General features: G+C 43.0%; 1 protein-coding gene across 10 annotated transcripts in view; it reads right to left on the bottom strand.

Annotated features, from left to right (window-relative positions):
- Golgb1 (golgin B1) overlaps positions 1-16987 on the bottom strand; it is a 56767-nt gene that overhangs the window by 30589 nt on the left and 9191 nt on the right. For 2 of the 10 annotated variants that reach the window (XM_029470601.1, XM_029470607.1), the window contains exons 3-12: positions 16024-16201; positions 14984-15081; positions 13794-13958; positions 13491-13640; positions 11746-11868; positions 9777-9902; positions 7819-7941; positions 6300-6413; positions 2326-2728; positions 662-777 (exon numbers count right to left, since the gene is read on the bottom strand). In XM_029470601.1, the coding sequence (XP_029326461.1) occupies positions 662-777; positions 2326-2728; positions 6300-6413; positions 7819-7941; positions 9777-9902; positions 11746-11868; positions 13491-13640; positions 13794-13958; positions 14984-15076 (1413 nt within the window). In that variant the 5' untranslated portion in view covers positions 15077-15081; positions 16024-16201. Of the gene's footprint in view, positions 1-661; positions 778-2325; positions 2729-6299; positions 6414-7818; positions 7964-9776; positions 9903-11745; positions 11869-13490; positions 13641-13793; positions 13959-14983; positions 15082-15983; positions 16202-16987 lie in introns of those variants that run through there. The other 8 variants (XM_029470600.1, XM_021184793.1, XM_029470605.1 and 5 more) reach the window with 7 other exon arrangements.

The following is a 16987-nucleotide window of genomic DNA, read 5'->3' as shown; positions in this document are numbered from 1 at the left end:
ATTATATTTATAAGTAAACTACGTGAAATCATGGTGGAAAATGGAATAGTAGCCCCCGCATAAGAACACACTTTGCAGGCCGACAACAGTATGTTAGACCTTATCAAGAGTTTGGGTACCACAGCTGAATGCGTCTGACAAAAACACTCATAGTATACTTCTGATTTATGCATTGAATGGTTTGTAAACCTTTCCTCAAGAGAAAAAGAAGACTCTCTCAACTACCAACAAATACTGAATTATCGCCAACAACACACATGCTGAAATATCTGGAGAAAAAGTCCTGATGCCAGTAGCCTACTGTGACATTTAGAAGACATTAAGATGAACTGATGGACAGAGAGGGACAAAGGACAGCTCGAAGAGCAAATTTATCCTCAGTATTACAGTACTATCTGGAGGAAGGGATATGAGCGCTTGTTATAAAACTGTGCCTATCTATTTGAATTGCTGGAAAAATGGCCTAGAAAGCGCAAATGTTATTTATCCTTTTCGGGAAGCTACTTTGACGCCTTTCAGGATTCTATTCAGATAGAGTCACCCCCCTAAAAGCATTTCATTAGGTAGAAAATGCACATTTACACTCTCTGTAATACTCATTAGAGAGAGCCCTTCAGCACAGCAAATACATATAGATCACAGAGAAATTCACATTAATTACCTGGTCGCCCTCAGTATTAACATCTGGTAAAGAAGTCTGAGATGCTGTTTCATTTTTTTGCAAGTTTGGCTTATTTACAAATTGGCTAATTTCTTTAGATTTTTGCTGGAGTTGATCTAAGGAAGAGAAAACAAACATGCATAGCTGAGGAAAACAAGACAAGCACACAGGAGCGAGGTCTGCTCGAGTCAGAAACCTCTACAAGCACATTGAACTCCACTAGTTCAGCTACCTAATTAAGCTTATGGTGCCAATTACAGTTTTTACTGTTTGGATGGAAGGGCATCTCAGGAAACCACTTCCTTCAAAGGAGAAATAAGCACATGAAATCTTACAGAGTCACAAAGCAAAATGCAATCCTGCCATCTGCATAACACTGGACTGAGCAGGGGACACTGCGCTAAGTGCAGAGAGCCAGACAACTGCACAGTCCATCTCCACTTCCGGAACTAGTGTGAAAAAGCCTCAGAAAGAGCAGTGATTCTTAGGAAGCTGGAAGGGTGAGGGCGATAAGAGGAAGTCTGAGGGAGGATGGCAGGAGGTTGTGAACACACACTGCTTGTTTGCATGTATGGAATTCTCACTCTGAATGCCATTAACATGCATAGCTGGTAACATGCTAATAAAGACAGGCCTAGACATTTAAAACAATCATTTTTCATTTACCCCTTAAAAATGGATTTGGTGGAGCCATGCACACCTTTAATTCCAGTACTCAGAAGGCAGAGGCAGAGGCAGAGGGATCTCTGAGGCCAGCCTGGTCTACAAAGCAAGTTCCAGGGTAGCCCAAGACTGTACAGAGAAACCCTGATTTGAAAAGACAAAAAACAAAACAAACAAACAAACAAACAAAAAAAAAACCAAAAAGAAAAAAAGAAAACTAAGAATGGCTTTGGTGGCTTATATTACATTCCTCATGCTCCACTAAAATGTTATGAGACCATCAAGAGTCCCCAGAGGGGTTTAAACATGACCATGGTTTGGGGGGAAGGGGGCAATGGGCTCAGATATTTATTTCCCCTTTCCCTCATGATGGCCTCTAGACTTCCTGGTTGAAAACCAACCTTGTGATGCTTGTTTGCAAATTAGTTCTTTGTAAACTCCCTCCAAGGGATGTGCACTCCCTTCTGCCAGTTCTACGTGGAGACTTTAAAGATGCTGGCGACACGGAACTCAGGGAGTTGCACTGTTTTTTATAAACTCCTAAACTGGTGATCTTTTAGGGTCATTTTCGATTTTAATAAAATATTTTAAAATGTTTCTTAAAACTGTTTAGAGACAAAAGTTTTCTTCAAAAGGAAATTCTCACCTACAACAAAAGCAATAAGATACACCTTTAGACTAATAGATGGCTTCTTGCAATTTAGTCTGTGTGTCTAAATGTGGCCTGACATTCCCAGGAACACATTCCATTCTGTGCCCAGCAGGTACTGTGGTCTCTCGATCAGTTGTGTTTTACACGGGACTCCTGAGTGCCCGGACCGGGGCTGAGCAGTGTTTAGCACTGAGCCAACAAGGTTAGGAGACTTGAGACTTGAGAGGGAGGAGGGGACCATGCCAGAGGAGATGCGTTCCTAGTGCGCTCGCCAATAACCAAGCCCTGAAGCTAGGAAGTACAATCCACTAAGGGGCTAGAGGTGTGGCTTTGAAAGACACACACTGACCTTCCAGCTGCCGCATGGCCTGGGCTGACTCAGCAGCCTGGTCGTGCTTCTCCTGAAGCAGCTTCGAGTTCTCCTCCTTCAGAGCAGCACAGGCAGACTGCAGCTCTTGCTCGTTCTTCTGAAGACTCAAAATGCAAGCCGTCTTCTCCTCCATCTCTGTCTTATGTCTTTGCTGGAGAACACTGTACTGTGTCTCCAGGTCGGCCTGGGCTTGGCCTGCTCGCTCCAGCTGTCCCTGAAGCTGGTGCATCTCTTCTTGAAGGTTATGGAAGGATAACTTTCTCTCTGCCACTTCGAGTTCTACCTTTTCCATCAGGGTCTTGGACTCCTGTCTTTCTGTTTCCATGGTATTCTTTAAAGTATTATGTTCAGCCTCCAACAGCTGTAGCTGCTGTGAAAGAACCTAAAATAAACAAACGAACAAAACACCAAGCATCAGGATCCACAACTACTGCACGCTCTCATTCGGGGAGCACACTGAAACACTCCTACGAGCCTCACACTGGCACTGAACCTGTGGAGTAGCGAATTCCGTCTGTGTTTGCTCTCCAGATATTTTGGACTATTCACATTCCTATTTGCCTTGTATGGGTATGTATTCATTTGTGCCTCTCCTGTTAGAGGACAAGCTTCATGAGGGAAGAAGGCACGTTGTCTTATCCTTACTTGTCTGTAGCACCAGCACAGGCTCTGACAAGACGGACTCAATTCACTGTGAATAAATCACTCTAGTCCGTGCCCTGGAGGAACGCAGGGTTCAGGCACCGAAGCAGGCTGAGCATCATATGAAAGCACAAAGGACACAGAGGGATATCTGGGAATCGTTCAAGGGAAGATAAGAGGGATGGGGTAGGGTGACCTTCCTTTTAAAGACAGCCAAACAGTCTAAAACTTAAAAGTAAACAATGAGCCAGGCAAGGAGCAGTGAGAAAGTCAGGTGAGGAAATGGGAGGAGGCTGGAAAACAACAAGGCTCTGCACACACCTGTCACTAAGAAAACAGAGCAGTTCTCTAAGTAATAAGGAGGATGGTCACATGGACAACCCTTCTCAACACACACACACACACACACACACACACACACACACACACGCCACTTGTCGGGAAGAGCTCTTTATGCAAAGATGTTCCAAAGACAGAACTAGGTCTGGATATTACTGATGAGGGCAGAGTCTAGAATTAAGAGATTAAATCAGCAGAACTGATAATTAATTGTAGGGGTTAAAGAAGACAAAAGAAACAAGAAGGTTTGAGTTTTATTCTTTTAACTGAATACCCTGTTAAGAGAAAATATGGTGAAAGTATTTTTTAAAATGTGCTTTTGAATTGGATACGTAACAATTAGACCGTCTTGTAGGGTAAATGTAACATTTCAATGAGGCACACAGGTGTAACAGTCAGATCATGGTCACTGGTGTCTGTCATGTCAGTCAAATGTCTGTGTTGGGAACATTCAAACTCTTCTGTGCGAGGTTTCCTAGCAGATGTTGTCAAGTGCAACTACAGACTTCCTGTGCTTGATGTACTTCACTTACTGTCACATCCTGCATTCCATCCACGTTGCTATAGAACATAGAACTTCATTCCTTTTTTAGGACTGAATAACATTCCATTGTGTGTCTATTTCACAATCTATATTTATCTGTATTACACATCCACTGATAGGTGCCTAGGCTGGCTCTTTGTATCTCAACCATCATGAGCAGTGCTGCAGTACTCACAGGAGAACACGGGTGCCTCTGGTCTACTCAGTGCGGGGAATGCCAGGCACTGGTAGCTCCGTGTCTTGTCTTCTGAGCTACAAATAATCTGCTTTTAGAAGGAAGGTGAGGTGACACTGCCAAGCTTGTTGGTCAGCCACGAATCTCCAGGGAATTAGATACATACCAAAAGCACTGGGGAGACAAATACTGGGGAGAAACCAATGACAGTGGGACAGTCACAGCTGCTGTAAGAGGGAAGGAGATAAGACTGTATATAGTAAGGATACTGGGCAGGGGCTAGTCTGTTCGCAAACACTGTCTAACGGGCTGGAAGAGAAGTCTATGAAGGAAAACTAATTAAAATAAAGAAAAGTTTCAGAGACAGGAAGAGAACCAAGCTGTGCCCTGTGCTAATGGGAATGAAGAAGCTTCAAGGAATAAGTGACAAACTAACAAATATCAGCCAGACACAGTGGCACAGGGGGTCCCAGAACACAGAAGAATCACGGATTCAAGGGCAGCCTGGATTACACAGAAGACTTATTTTTAAGAAATGAATATAAACAACCAACAACCAAGAAACAAATAGTGCAGAAAGGTCTAGTAAACAACCAACAACCAAGAAACAAATAGTGCAGAAAGGTCTAGTAAACAACCAACAACCAAGAAACAAATAGTGCAGAAAGGTCTAGTAAAATAAGGCTTAAACACACTCACCAGATTTGAGAATTACAGGTGGTTGGTGACTCTCTAGAATGTCTTCAGTATGGTAATAATTTGTGCTATCATGATCTTTCATATGTGCCAAACCCTAATATTTCTATTTGCTATTTCATGTGATTCTAAAATAGGCCCTTCATATAAATTCTACTACCCTTAGTTTATTGATGGAAATCTGAAGCCTACTAAATCAACCAGGTGTGTGTAGGCATTCTCTATGTTTGAAGTTTTTTTTGTCTGTGATGAGGGAATGATACTACCCATTGCATAAGAGAGCTGTGAAGATGCACAGTGCATTAACTAACATGTAATCTGACAGAGGGCACACAGATACAGGTATTCACGCAGCAATGGCCTGGTTACTGCTCCAGGACACCCAGAGAAGACCTAGAGTCTGGATACTGGTTTTTTTGAGGATGAAAGCAAGAAGAACATGCTTCAATACTACTAAGAAAGCTGCCTCAAGAAGGCTTTGCTGGACATTGAGGAAGAAGGGTATGGCTGATTTTACCAGGCAGCAGAGAACACCCAGGTAAACAAAGGCTGTGTTGCTACAGAACCAATTCTGCATTAGAATTTGGCTACCTGGATATGACAATGGGACGAGGACACAGGGAAGCCACAGGTAGGTAAGAAATGGCCAAAGTGGGAGGCACGGGTCCATATAGGATAGCATTGGGCCCTGCTAACTGAGGTGAAAGTCTGATGTTACTAGAAAGCCCAGAGCTTGGGGCAAACTGGCAGATTCCTTTTACCTGTAGGGCTTCTCCTTTTCTGACCTCGGCTGGGGAGTCTGAAACCCCTAAACCCTCTACCTGCAGAATGTCCTACAGCCTTGGTGAGATTACAGGTTCAGCTTCCTTTCTCCAGAATAAGAATAAGAAACTTGTTCAGCAAGCATCGAGATTCCTGGAATGCCTCTCCCCATGTTAATATGCTAATGAGACATCTCAGTACCTCCAGCCAATGAACCTGCCCACCCTGGGTGTTCCTACCCACCTCCCCTAAACTATAGGACCTTGACTGACTCCGAATAATCTCCCCAAAGCATACTCACAGGCTGTCAGAAAACCTGTTTGACAACTCTGCTCCCTTGGTCCTCATGGGCCAGTAGGTGGCCACCAACCCAGGAAGAAGGGAGATCCACAGATAGCAAGACAAGGGAAGGGACTATTGCATTACAGGATCCCTTCAGTCCAGCAGAGAGTTGACCAACACAGATAGGCAAAGCCAAGACCAAGCACAAGGCACAAGAAGCACTCGACTCGGACAAGGGGTACAGTGATGGAAAAGAAACTCACTAGACGACAACAGGAAAGTCTTCAGAAGGACTCTAGACCCTCAATGGTGAAGGGAAAGTGCAACAAAAGATGGAAGCAGGAAGGCCCGGGAAGGCAGTGCTTGTTTTACCACAGTGTCACCAGAAGTTAAGCCCAGATGGCAGCAAGCCTCTGAAAGCTCATGGGCTTTTATACCCTGCCTGACAACCTAACATGCAAATGGAGCCCGCCGCTGACAGGCAGTAGGTAGAAACCATAGACTAGATGGTACCTGGTTTCTCTGCTCTGCAGATGTTAGCTCCTTCTGCAGCAGGTCTACAACCTGGGCACGGCCCAGCAAGGCTTCTTCGTGCTCCTCCAGCTTCCTCTGCATCACCCTCAATTTCTGGAAAGAAAACATTTCAGGCGTAATTACAGATAAATAAGATGATTATTTGCCTACCTTTCAAAATGTCACATGTACCTATAAGGCTATTTTTCAGAGCATGGAAGATAAGAGATTAAAGAGTGGACACCAGGATGCCATGGCCCATCCAGCAGCAAGAGAATCTCCAAAATGCCTTCTCCAGAGTGTGACAACCACCAAACCCAAATGCAAGCAAGGCCTTGAGTCAGGGCCCCTAATATACTCAAGATAAAATGACACACACTCACTTTCAAAGTTACATATAGTTCCTGTCTGGTCCCTAAATAGCACAGGTAACATGCATTTCTTACCTACAAAAGAGAGCAATCTGTATACGCAAAAACCATTTCTCTTCTGTTTTCAATCACTGGAAAGGCACTTGAAAAATAGCCATTGAATAAATAATCAATATATATAGTCAATATTCTATTTTTCAAAGCAGTGTACTCTGAAGCTCCATGTAGTACATTCTGAAAGACTGCTTAGAACATATAATGAGTTTTCACTCAAGACCAAACACATGAGAGTCTGGAAAGGAAGGCACAGTTGGCAAAATCCTTGTAGGGGCTTGCATTCAATCCCCAGAATCCATATAAAACCCAGGCCAGGTGGAACAAGCCTGCAATCCCAGCTCTGGGGAAGTGGAAACAGGGTTCCTGAGGCTTGCTAGCTAGGCAGCCTAGTTCAGCCTAATTAGTGAGCTAGGCCAATAGAGACCCTGTCTCAGACGGGGGAAACATTCAGGCAAATGGCTCCTTAGGAAAGAATAACATCTAAAGTGGTCCTCTGGCCTCCATAGACATGTACATGTGTGCATGCACACTTGTGTACATAAACATGCATCTGCACATACACAAACATACATCAAACACAGAAAGTGCCACTAAAGCACCTCCCATTACTACACAGTTCTACTTTCTAAGTACAAACGATGTGAGTTAGTACATGGTAAACTCCAAAATGATGAAGTCAATTTTCAGTGTCTACTCAATGGTCTTAGAATACTTTAAAAGGGCTTTGTTGCTTCAAACTCATTTTTATCTCTCTCTATTTTAACTACAAAACTGACTTCATCAATTTGAAGTTTTCGATCAGGCTTAGAGCATGAATGGTAGGTGTAAATGAGCAAATGAAAGAGAAGCCAGCCCACTGCTCACCCCACACAGATTCCCACACAAGCTCAGCTTTAAAGTGCCAAGCTCCGACCGGATAAGGAAAAAGAGAATGTAAGCTCAGGACCCCAAAATGACAGGCAACAAAAGATAGGGCACCGATAAAAAGCCAAGGACTGCATGGCGGCTGTGTGGAGGGCGGTGGGAAGGGTGAAGGCTTGATTAAACGTTAACCAACATGACAGTCATTCTACGGAGCTTGAGCAACACACCTGTTGCATCTCTGTTTCCACATCTGACTGGGTTACTAACTGAAGGAGCTCATCTTCATGGAGACGAACCTGTGTTTCAAAGCGGGCGTCTTTCTCTCGGACCACCTGCTGCATGGAACTCAACTGAAGACACACACCAGAGAAACTACACAAGTTACTCTCCAGAGCATTTCACAAGACAGCTCTTACAGCCTACTCTGCAACAACAGGCACTTAGCACGGACAGAGAGCAGTTTCCTAAACCTCCGCTCTGAATGGCAAGGGCAAGGATGTTGGGAGAGCAAGAGGCCCAGCAGCAACTTTCAGACACGAGAGAATGTCTGCTCTCAGACTCAGAATCAACTCATATGTACGTTTAATTAGAAATTTTCATGGATACTAAAAATGGCTTAAATATTCTAGAGCTGTTTTTGTTTTAATTCTGAAAAGATCAGAAAATCAAGCTTACAAGTGAGGTTAGATTCTGTTGACCCCTGGTACTTCTTTCAGTGTCAGACACATGCTCCAAGACAGCCCCAGAACCTCATGGCCGGAACAGAGTAACTAGAGCTCTCTACGGCATTCAAGATACTGTACAAATGGAAATACAAAGCTTCTTTGTTGGTATGGTTTTCAAAGACTTGCTCTGACTAAAGAACTGGGTGTGCTTGCAAAGGCACAGCACCTCCTGAGCTGTGTCCAGCTGCACTTCCCACAGGTTTCCCTTTAATGGACTGCACTTTTCTTCCCTGCCTTTCCAACTCTTCTCCCTAACTCGAGAGCACAGCTTGGCTAGAGAATTGCCTCTCTTGGGTTTTGTTTAAACCCCATCTTTTCCACGTAAGCTTCTATATCTGCCATGTTCACAAAATACTTTCTCTCGAAATACTTGGATGCTCATGTTACTCTTACCATTTTTATTTTTTGAGACAGGGTTTCACTGTGCAGCCCAGGCTGTCCTGGAACTTGCCATGTTGCCAACACTGGTCTCAAACTCATGATCTGAACACTTCAGCCTTCTGAATGCTAGAATAATGGCTTGTGACAACACACTTGGCCTTATTGTATTTGGAGTGGTTTGCTCCATGATGGATCTGTTAACATATTCATGTCTTCGTTGCCTTTGTTTCAAGCAATTTAAAAATGCAAGACCTTTTCCTATCCTACACTGTATATAGTGCTACAAATAAGTTAATAGGATAAACTTAACAATTTCTGGATCTATGTTTCTGGCTGTGTATACAACCACTGCTTGATCCTAGATAGAAGATACCCCTGTTATTAATGTATCTGATAGATAAAATCAGTTATGTGCCATATGCAAAGGCTCTCCAGGGATTCAAAATGTGTCATGATCCAAAAGCATTCTCAAAGGAGAACTATGTGGTAGGTTGTCAAGAGGAAACAGAAAAACAGAGTTGAGGGTGCCAGTGCAAACTGGCTGGCTCTGGTTTCAGAAATGAGTATAAAGAAGGATGATATCCTAGGGCCACGAGCAGGGGATTCTGGACCCTTGACCACTTCTTCATTTCATGCTTACTAAGTAACTTAAGGCTGAGGTGCGTCTTCCTTCCTAACAAGGTTTTAATTTATGGAAAGGATGGAGCTAATAATCTGTATTTCTTTTCATCTGTCAGTCTCTTTTGAATTCAGTACAAGCCTAGTCCTACCACACAATCTCTCTGTGTTAAAATGGAGTATCTGGAACTATGAGACAAAACCAGTCATTAATAAGCTATGGCAAGTTCATCAACCTAAGTAGTATTTTTTGAGAGGGTCTGGTGTTTTCTGTTAAGATGCGTATCATCACTCGCCATATACTCACCACACTTCTAACTCTTCCACACCCTCCTAGTGTGACATCTAACTGTCATGCTATCATCTACCAAGCTCTGAAAGTGACTGCTGGGACTGACGTGCCACATTTAACACTCTGGATCCCATGATGCTGTATTCTAGTGAAGGTGACACCGTCCTACCTGGGCAGCTTGCTCTGCCTGTGTCTGGCTGAGCTGTGTTTGCAAAGTGCTGATGAGTTCTTCCTTTTCTTGGAGCTGCTGCTTCATCAGGACAAAGTCTTCCATCTCTGCAGAACTCTTATCCAACTAAAAGGGGGAATATTCACTTAAGCAAAGCAGTTGGATGTCTTATTTCTTTGACTTTCTCATCTATCTTGAATACCTACCTTACTCCCTTCTAATTTATACTTTGTTAAAAAAAAGAATTCCACATGCTAATTTTTAAAATATTATTGAATTCCTAAAATTTGTCAGAAGAAGACAGAAGCAATATCAACAATGATTTCAGTATCTTTGAATGGTCACATAGGAAAGAGACAGACCAACTAGACAGCGAACATAAAAACGTGGGCAATTTTGACAACGAAAGTAGGAAAGTAGGGAGATGTTCTATAAACAATTTAAGAGCAAACCATGGAAATCTGAGTTTGCTTGGCATTAGAGACTGTATGAGAGAAAGGGGACAGTGACACAGCTCCATCTGATGGCCTCGGGAATAGGAAAAATCCAAAGCAGCAAACAAATATTTGTTAGAACCCACAGCAGCCAGTATCAGAAGAGAAGCAGCACTTCTTTGGCCACGGGTAAATGCAGGACTTCTAGAGGAAGAAAGATGAAGAGGGTGGGGCTAATCTAGGCCCTCTGATATCTCAAACCTGAGCCACAGGCGCTATTGTTAGAGACAGATATTGAAATACACTTAGAAAAACTTGTGAGGAGTGACATCAAGATAAAGAGGACCAGAGATGTAGCCACTGGGGGAGGCTGTCTGCCCTGCACGGTCAAGGCTGTGGGTTCTAGCTCCAGCACTAGAGACAATAGCTGAGTACAGTGGCGTGTGCCTGAAACTTCAAAACCAGAGGGCTGAGACAGAAAAACTGAGAGTTCAAGACAGGCCTGGGCTACACAGTGAGACCCAGCATAAAAGGAAACCTGTATGAATATGCTGCATAATTTGGTATCAACAAACCACATGAGTCTTACAATGTGATTCCTCCAAAAGTATCTCATTTTAATAATATTGCTTAACTAAAATTTAAAGTTGAATTATAAATTAATTTTTATTAGATAACAGTTTCGTTTAGGTGTGACGACAGAATTTTATCTGTTATATCAGATGAGATTAAAAAAAGATTTAAAGAATTTCTCCGTGTATGTGTGTGCTTGCATGAGTTTCTATGTACCACAGGTACACAGATGCCTGCAGAGGTCGGTGGGCATTGGTCAGATCCTCAGGAACTGGAGTCACAGGTGGTTGTGGGCTTCCTGAGGCAGATGCTGGGGACCTAACCTAGTTTCCCTACAAGAGCAGTTAAAAGTACTTCTAACCACTGAGCCACCTCTCCAGTCTCTTGAGTCAGGTTTTGGTAAGGCAGTGTGTGCAAGGAAGAAACTGACAGCAAACGGAGCAGAGCAGTCACTGTCAATCATGTAATTCAAGTTCCAGAAGACATGTGAACATATACAGAAAGAATACACCGAGTACGTACAAACGCCAGCAAGAGCATCACACACCACTGCAAACTCTAAGTACTAGACTTGGAAGGGAGGGAGGGAGGGAGGGAGGGAGGGAGGGCTGACTGACGGGGAGATGGCGACTGACTATGTAAAAGGAGGCATTTACAAAAGAAAAACCAAACCCAGAACTCAAAGGCCACGCTTTGTTCTTCAAGTCTTTGTAAATTAAAAATATATTTAAACACATGTAAATTAATTTTAAATATAATAATAAGTGCTTGTTATATATTATTAAGTATTGGTTACTACCTATGTACTGTAATGTTAAGGTATATAAAATAGAACTTAACATTTACCATATATATATATATATATATATATATATATATATATATACACATATATATATATATATATCCGTTAGCCATTAGTGATTTGTTAACCTAATAATGACAAGGTGACTCACTCCTACCTGCGAGGCTTGTTCTGACTGGTCAAGCTGGGCTTGCAAACTGCTAATTAATTTCTCCTTTTCCTGGAGTTCATGTTTTATTTTTTCTATTTCCATCTCTTCTTCTGTTGAACTCTTATTATGCTGAAAAATGTGATAAAGTCAGTTACTTAAAAGTTGTAGCTCATACATATTCCATCTTTCACACTATTGGCCCTTTAGAGACGTTTAATTACAGTTTCATTAACCAGACAGGAGCACTCGGGAGCCAGGAACAGGAGGATCTGAGTTAGAAGGCAGCCTGGTCTAGACGGCCAGAACAGCCAGGACTCTGGAGAGAAAGAAGCCTGCCTGAAACAAACAAGAAAACCAATGACAGGAACAAGGCAAAAAGTACCTAAGAGCAATGGATTTCGGGATGCAAAGAGCTCAGTCTCAATTCTATGAGAACTAGGCTTTGGATCCTAGAGCCACGCATCAAGCCAGGGTCCCAGAAATACCTGCGACTGCAGCTTCAAGGAACCTGCCACCTTCTTCATGCCTCTGATCTCTATCTTCTCTCTCTCCCCCTCCCAATTTCTCCCCTCACACACACTAAGTATACTGTGGTTAAAGGGCTGCTGACACACAAGCCTGAGGGCTAAGGAAGAAGTGAGCTAAAATAAAAGGCAGAGCATGAAATAACTTAAAAACCTCGCAGCATGACTCAAGGGAGGTTTGACAAACCTGGAAAGGAAAAAAGCCAGTGCCTGCCACCACAGCCAGGGGAAGAGTTACCATAGGAACCATAAAGGAGGAAAGGAAACGACTTTGAGAAGTTACACAATTCTATTCTGCTCTCCTCCTCCTCGGGCTCCTGCTGTACTACAGCCTAAGCCTAGAGCCTCATACACGGGGTGTAACTGCTTCTCCTCTAAGGAAAGGTAATGTCCTCCGAGCGCTCGTCCCTGAATGGCAAGGCTAAGCTCAGCACTGGCAAGTAGTAGGGCCCTTGGGCTGTGACTGACTCCGAAGCCCCCTGACCCCACACTATGAATTTTCTGAGAATTATAATAGAGTAGTCAAAGTGTGCAACAGACAAATTAGGGAACTGCAACCATGTCCCCTGCAGGATGGTCTGGGCTGACTTGTAACCAGTGCGCAGTGACACATCTGTCTCAGAATAATTTGCACAAATGCTCCAAAAAACTGCTGTTTGCTGTTCTCTCAGTGGATGCCTACACGTGGCTCTGAAGGGAAAGCTGAAGGGAAAGCCGAGGAGAACGTGCCCTGAGCAACATCATGCTTCTCTAAGGACCGCTTTCCTTGGTCCCTTGCATCCTGACTAGATACTGCTTTGTGGCAGCAGCCATAAACTAGGGAGCCTCTTTCCAAGGATACCAGGTTGATCCAGGCAAGTTAGCTCATAGTTCATAAAACATTAATCTACCATTATTTGCTTATAGGAACAGAGAATAATCTATATTAGTTAAGGAATGAAAGAATTTGAGAGCAGGGGCAAAATCATAGTTTTTAATGTTTTAACCACTAATCACACTCATGCTGGAAGCACACGCTGCTCCTCTCTGTAGTTATCAGTACTCTCTAGGACTTAGTTCTTCCAGTCAGCCCTTTAAAACTCTGAGGGCCCACCCCACATGACCTTCAGTCAAGGCCAACCACAGGAAAGGGAGGCATTCTTCCCACCACAGCTGTCTGTGCTCAGTGCAGATCGGCTCTCCCTACTGGGGTTCCGGAGGCGCCATGTTGGCAGCCTGTCCTCCTACCTTGGAGAGCTCCTCTCCCTGGGCTTCTGGAGGCAGAGCAGCCCCTCCTTGTGTCTTCATTTCTTCCATGTGTTTGTTCAAGGATATGATCTTGGCCTTTGCATGGAGTTTTATTTTTTTAATTTTGTTTTCAGCAGCTTTTTTTTCCTCCTGCCATGGAGCAAAGAAGACAATAAGTGCGAATTCACCGGTTACCTAGCACACAGCTTATTTAAGGCAAGCAGCGAGCTAGTCATAGAAATAAGAACCAGATTTTCCAAGAGTCTCTATCACTCGCTCAGCAACGGAACCAAGCAACAATACCTGCAGAGCTTCGTCCTTCTGCTGGAGTTGAACATCCTTCTGACTAATAATATCCTTCAGCTCCACCACTAACTTCTCTGCCTCAGCCAGGCGCTGCAGAGCATCCTCTTGTGTGGATTCCATTATTCTAGTATTCGATTCCATGGCAGTTTCCTGGGGTAATTCCTAATATTTACACAAAAACAAACAAGCAAAACAATGCACGGGGAAAACCACCCTCAGAAATTCCCACAGCCTTGCCCCATCTTTTGCTCAACTCCTCTCTTTAGAAACTGAGTTCTAACTAATCCAATAACAGTTATCTTCAGCATTACAAAATAGTACTACTAACCTAATTTTACCAAAGAGGAAAATAAATAAATAAATAAGTAAAGGAAGGAAGGAAGGAAGGCATGCAGGCAGGCAGGCAGGCAGGTAGGCAGGCGAGGATTACATACTATTAAGTGGAGGAAGACATCATTTAAAATTAAAGGTGAGCTGCAGACTGGGGATGTGGCTTAGCTGGTGAAGTGAAGGCCTTGTGTGACTGCGCTAAGGCCTGCCTTCAACTTCCAACATTCTACCAACCAGTGTGGCAGCACACACCTATGATCCCAACATGCAGAAGGTATAGGCTGGAAGATCAGGAGTCCGAGGCCATCTTTGCCTAGCTACATAGCAAATTTGAAGCCAGCCTGGGATACATTGAGACTTTGTCTCAAACAAAATAAACAAATGAAATAAAAATGAAAGATGTTATTTTAAAAAACCAAAAACAAAACTTTCCTTAACCGTTTGCCTTTCAAAAAGCTAATGGACTTCTGATTCATGAAGGGTCAAAAAATGCAATATAAACTAAGAGAAAGTGTAAGGTGAATTTATAGAGGTAAATAGATGTTTTCTTTACTCCTTTCCCCTGAAACAGGAGTTATGTTCCCAAGGAGGGAGACGAGGACAGGGATTGAGATCCTAACAGGCTGAGCAGACATCAGAGCTTCCCAAGCTCATCTCGCCGTGGTCATCCCCACAGCTCTCTGGCTGACAAGCTTCAGCAGAGGATCACTGATAGAGTTACGATTCTTTTTGTTGGTAAGTGTCATCACCTCTGCTTAGCACAAGGGAGGCTGTCACACCCCTCTAGCTTAAGCTATTCTCCTCAGAAGAGCACAGAATGTGAGTCCTATCAGGTTGGATGCAACAGAGCTACTTACAGCTTCTGAGGAAGCCATCAAATTCCAGTCAGTGTAATCTCCTGATAATTCATGCAAAACATTATTTGCTAATCCCGATAATCGGCTCAGCATCTCTGCTGGTGAAACAGAAGAGAAAACACAAGGATCAGTAGAGGCGGACACAGGCTGCTGGAGCATGAGCAGAGCAGGCAGGTGCTGCTAGACACTGGTACCTGTGTCATCTATGTGAAACAAGGCAATGGTGACCGTGGGACACACTGATGGCAGTGTGCATGGTGCAGACACACCCTGTCCTGTGCAGGTCCCATATATAAGCCCTGTCACTTGGATCAATGTGAGAAATAAGGTACAAGAAGATAATTCTTAACTACAAGGACATAATGGGCAAGTACATCTTAAGGCTGTCTTTAATGCCCTGCCTTTCATCATAGTTAAGCAAAAATCTCAAGTTTTCCTTTGTCCAGACTTATCCTTTTCTGATTATTCAACTAAATGCCAAGATTCAGGGAAATTTCCCTTTGCATGTGTCCTGGACTCCCGTTCTTTCATGTGGATTTCCTGACAAACCATGTGATTTCAGTGAAGTTGCTGTTCAAAATAGACTGTAAATTTTTATGTTAGTGAGTGGCTGAAAGCAGTGCCCCACGCTTGTTCTGCAAGGAATTAGAAAAAGGAAACAAAAAGCAACAAAAGCAGAAAAAAGGAAAAAAGCCTTAGAGCAGAAGGATTGAACAATTCCAAGTTTCCATCACTTCCAGAAGACAGGAGGCGGCGCTTTGCATCTCATTTCACAAGGTTAGCAATACAGTAAAGTGAAAAAAGATGACATTACGGAGAAGACAAGTTACTATAGGCCAACAGTCCACGTGATCATAACAAAGTATGAGCCCATCAAACATAGTGATACGTAAAAGGCCCCTGCTTGAAGAAATGGCAGGCTATGCAGAGAAGATGCAAGGCAAAACAGTGACAAGAAGGAAGACCTTGGAAAATATGGGTCACATGACAAGGAGCCAACCTGAAGGCGCTCTCCCTGGGCAAGGCTAAATCTGACTCACAGTGGGGTCTTCAGAGTTGGTCAGAGGTTAAGAACACCAGTCGCTCTTCCAGAGGGCCCTGGGTTCACTTCTCAGTAAACATGTAGCTGCTCACAACTCTCTGTAGCTCCAGGCCTAGGGGATCTGATGCCCTCTTCTGACCTCTTCGGGCACTGCATGCACTTGTTGTACAAACATGCTTACAGGCAAAACATTCACACACATAAAATAAAATGGACAAATAGTTAAACAATTAAATTTTAAAATTCAAAAAATAAGTTAATCAAAGCCACAGAGAGAAATATAATTCAAATAAAAATGTATCTATTAGTTTACACTGACAAATACATATATTAAAATAAAAAATGAATTGCCTTACATATTAATTCCAAAATATTAACATAACAATATCCCCTTTAGGAAGTAGATCTTATTTCCACCCTCACCTGGCTACATGCCCCTGTCAATTATCACAATATAATGGCCCTCTGATGTGATTACCTTATTTCTATAGGGTTCTTCCTGCAAATCCATAACCCAAGGCTATGAAAAACCTAAAACAGGACATTCTAAAAACACCTTTCCTATGGTCTTCAAAGTAAAGCACAATAGCAAACCAATGGCTAGGGCAAGTGAGGCCATGCTGATTAAATCCAAACTAGGATGTCAGACTGAATTTGGAACGGGAAAGGATGTCAGTGAGAAGAATGGTGAAATGTAAATGAGCTGTCCCTGTAGCTAGTTAATGGCCCTGCACTAACACTTAGGGTTTTGAAAACCATATAACTGCTCAGATAAAGAGACATTATAAAAACAACATACGATGATATCTCTGTATTAATCTTTATAAGTTCTAAAATTTTTACTTTATGAGTATGGGTGCTTTGCTTGTGTGTAATGTCTAGTCTATGCATCTACGTATGTGCATGCAGTGCCCACCAGGGCCAGTCTTTGGATCCCCTGGAGTTACAGGCAGTTGTGAGCT

Source organism: Mus caroli, chromosome 16, assembly GCF_900094665.2.
Source record: "Mus caroli chromosome 16, CAROLI_EIJ_v1.1, whole genome shotgun sequence".
NCBI lineage: Eukaryota > Metazoa > Chordata > Mammalia > Rodentia > Muridae > Mus > Mus caroli.
This window is presented reverse-complemented; position numbering and strand designations above follow the sequence as displayed.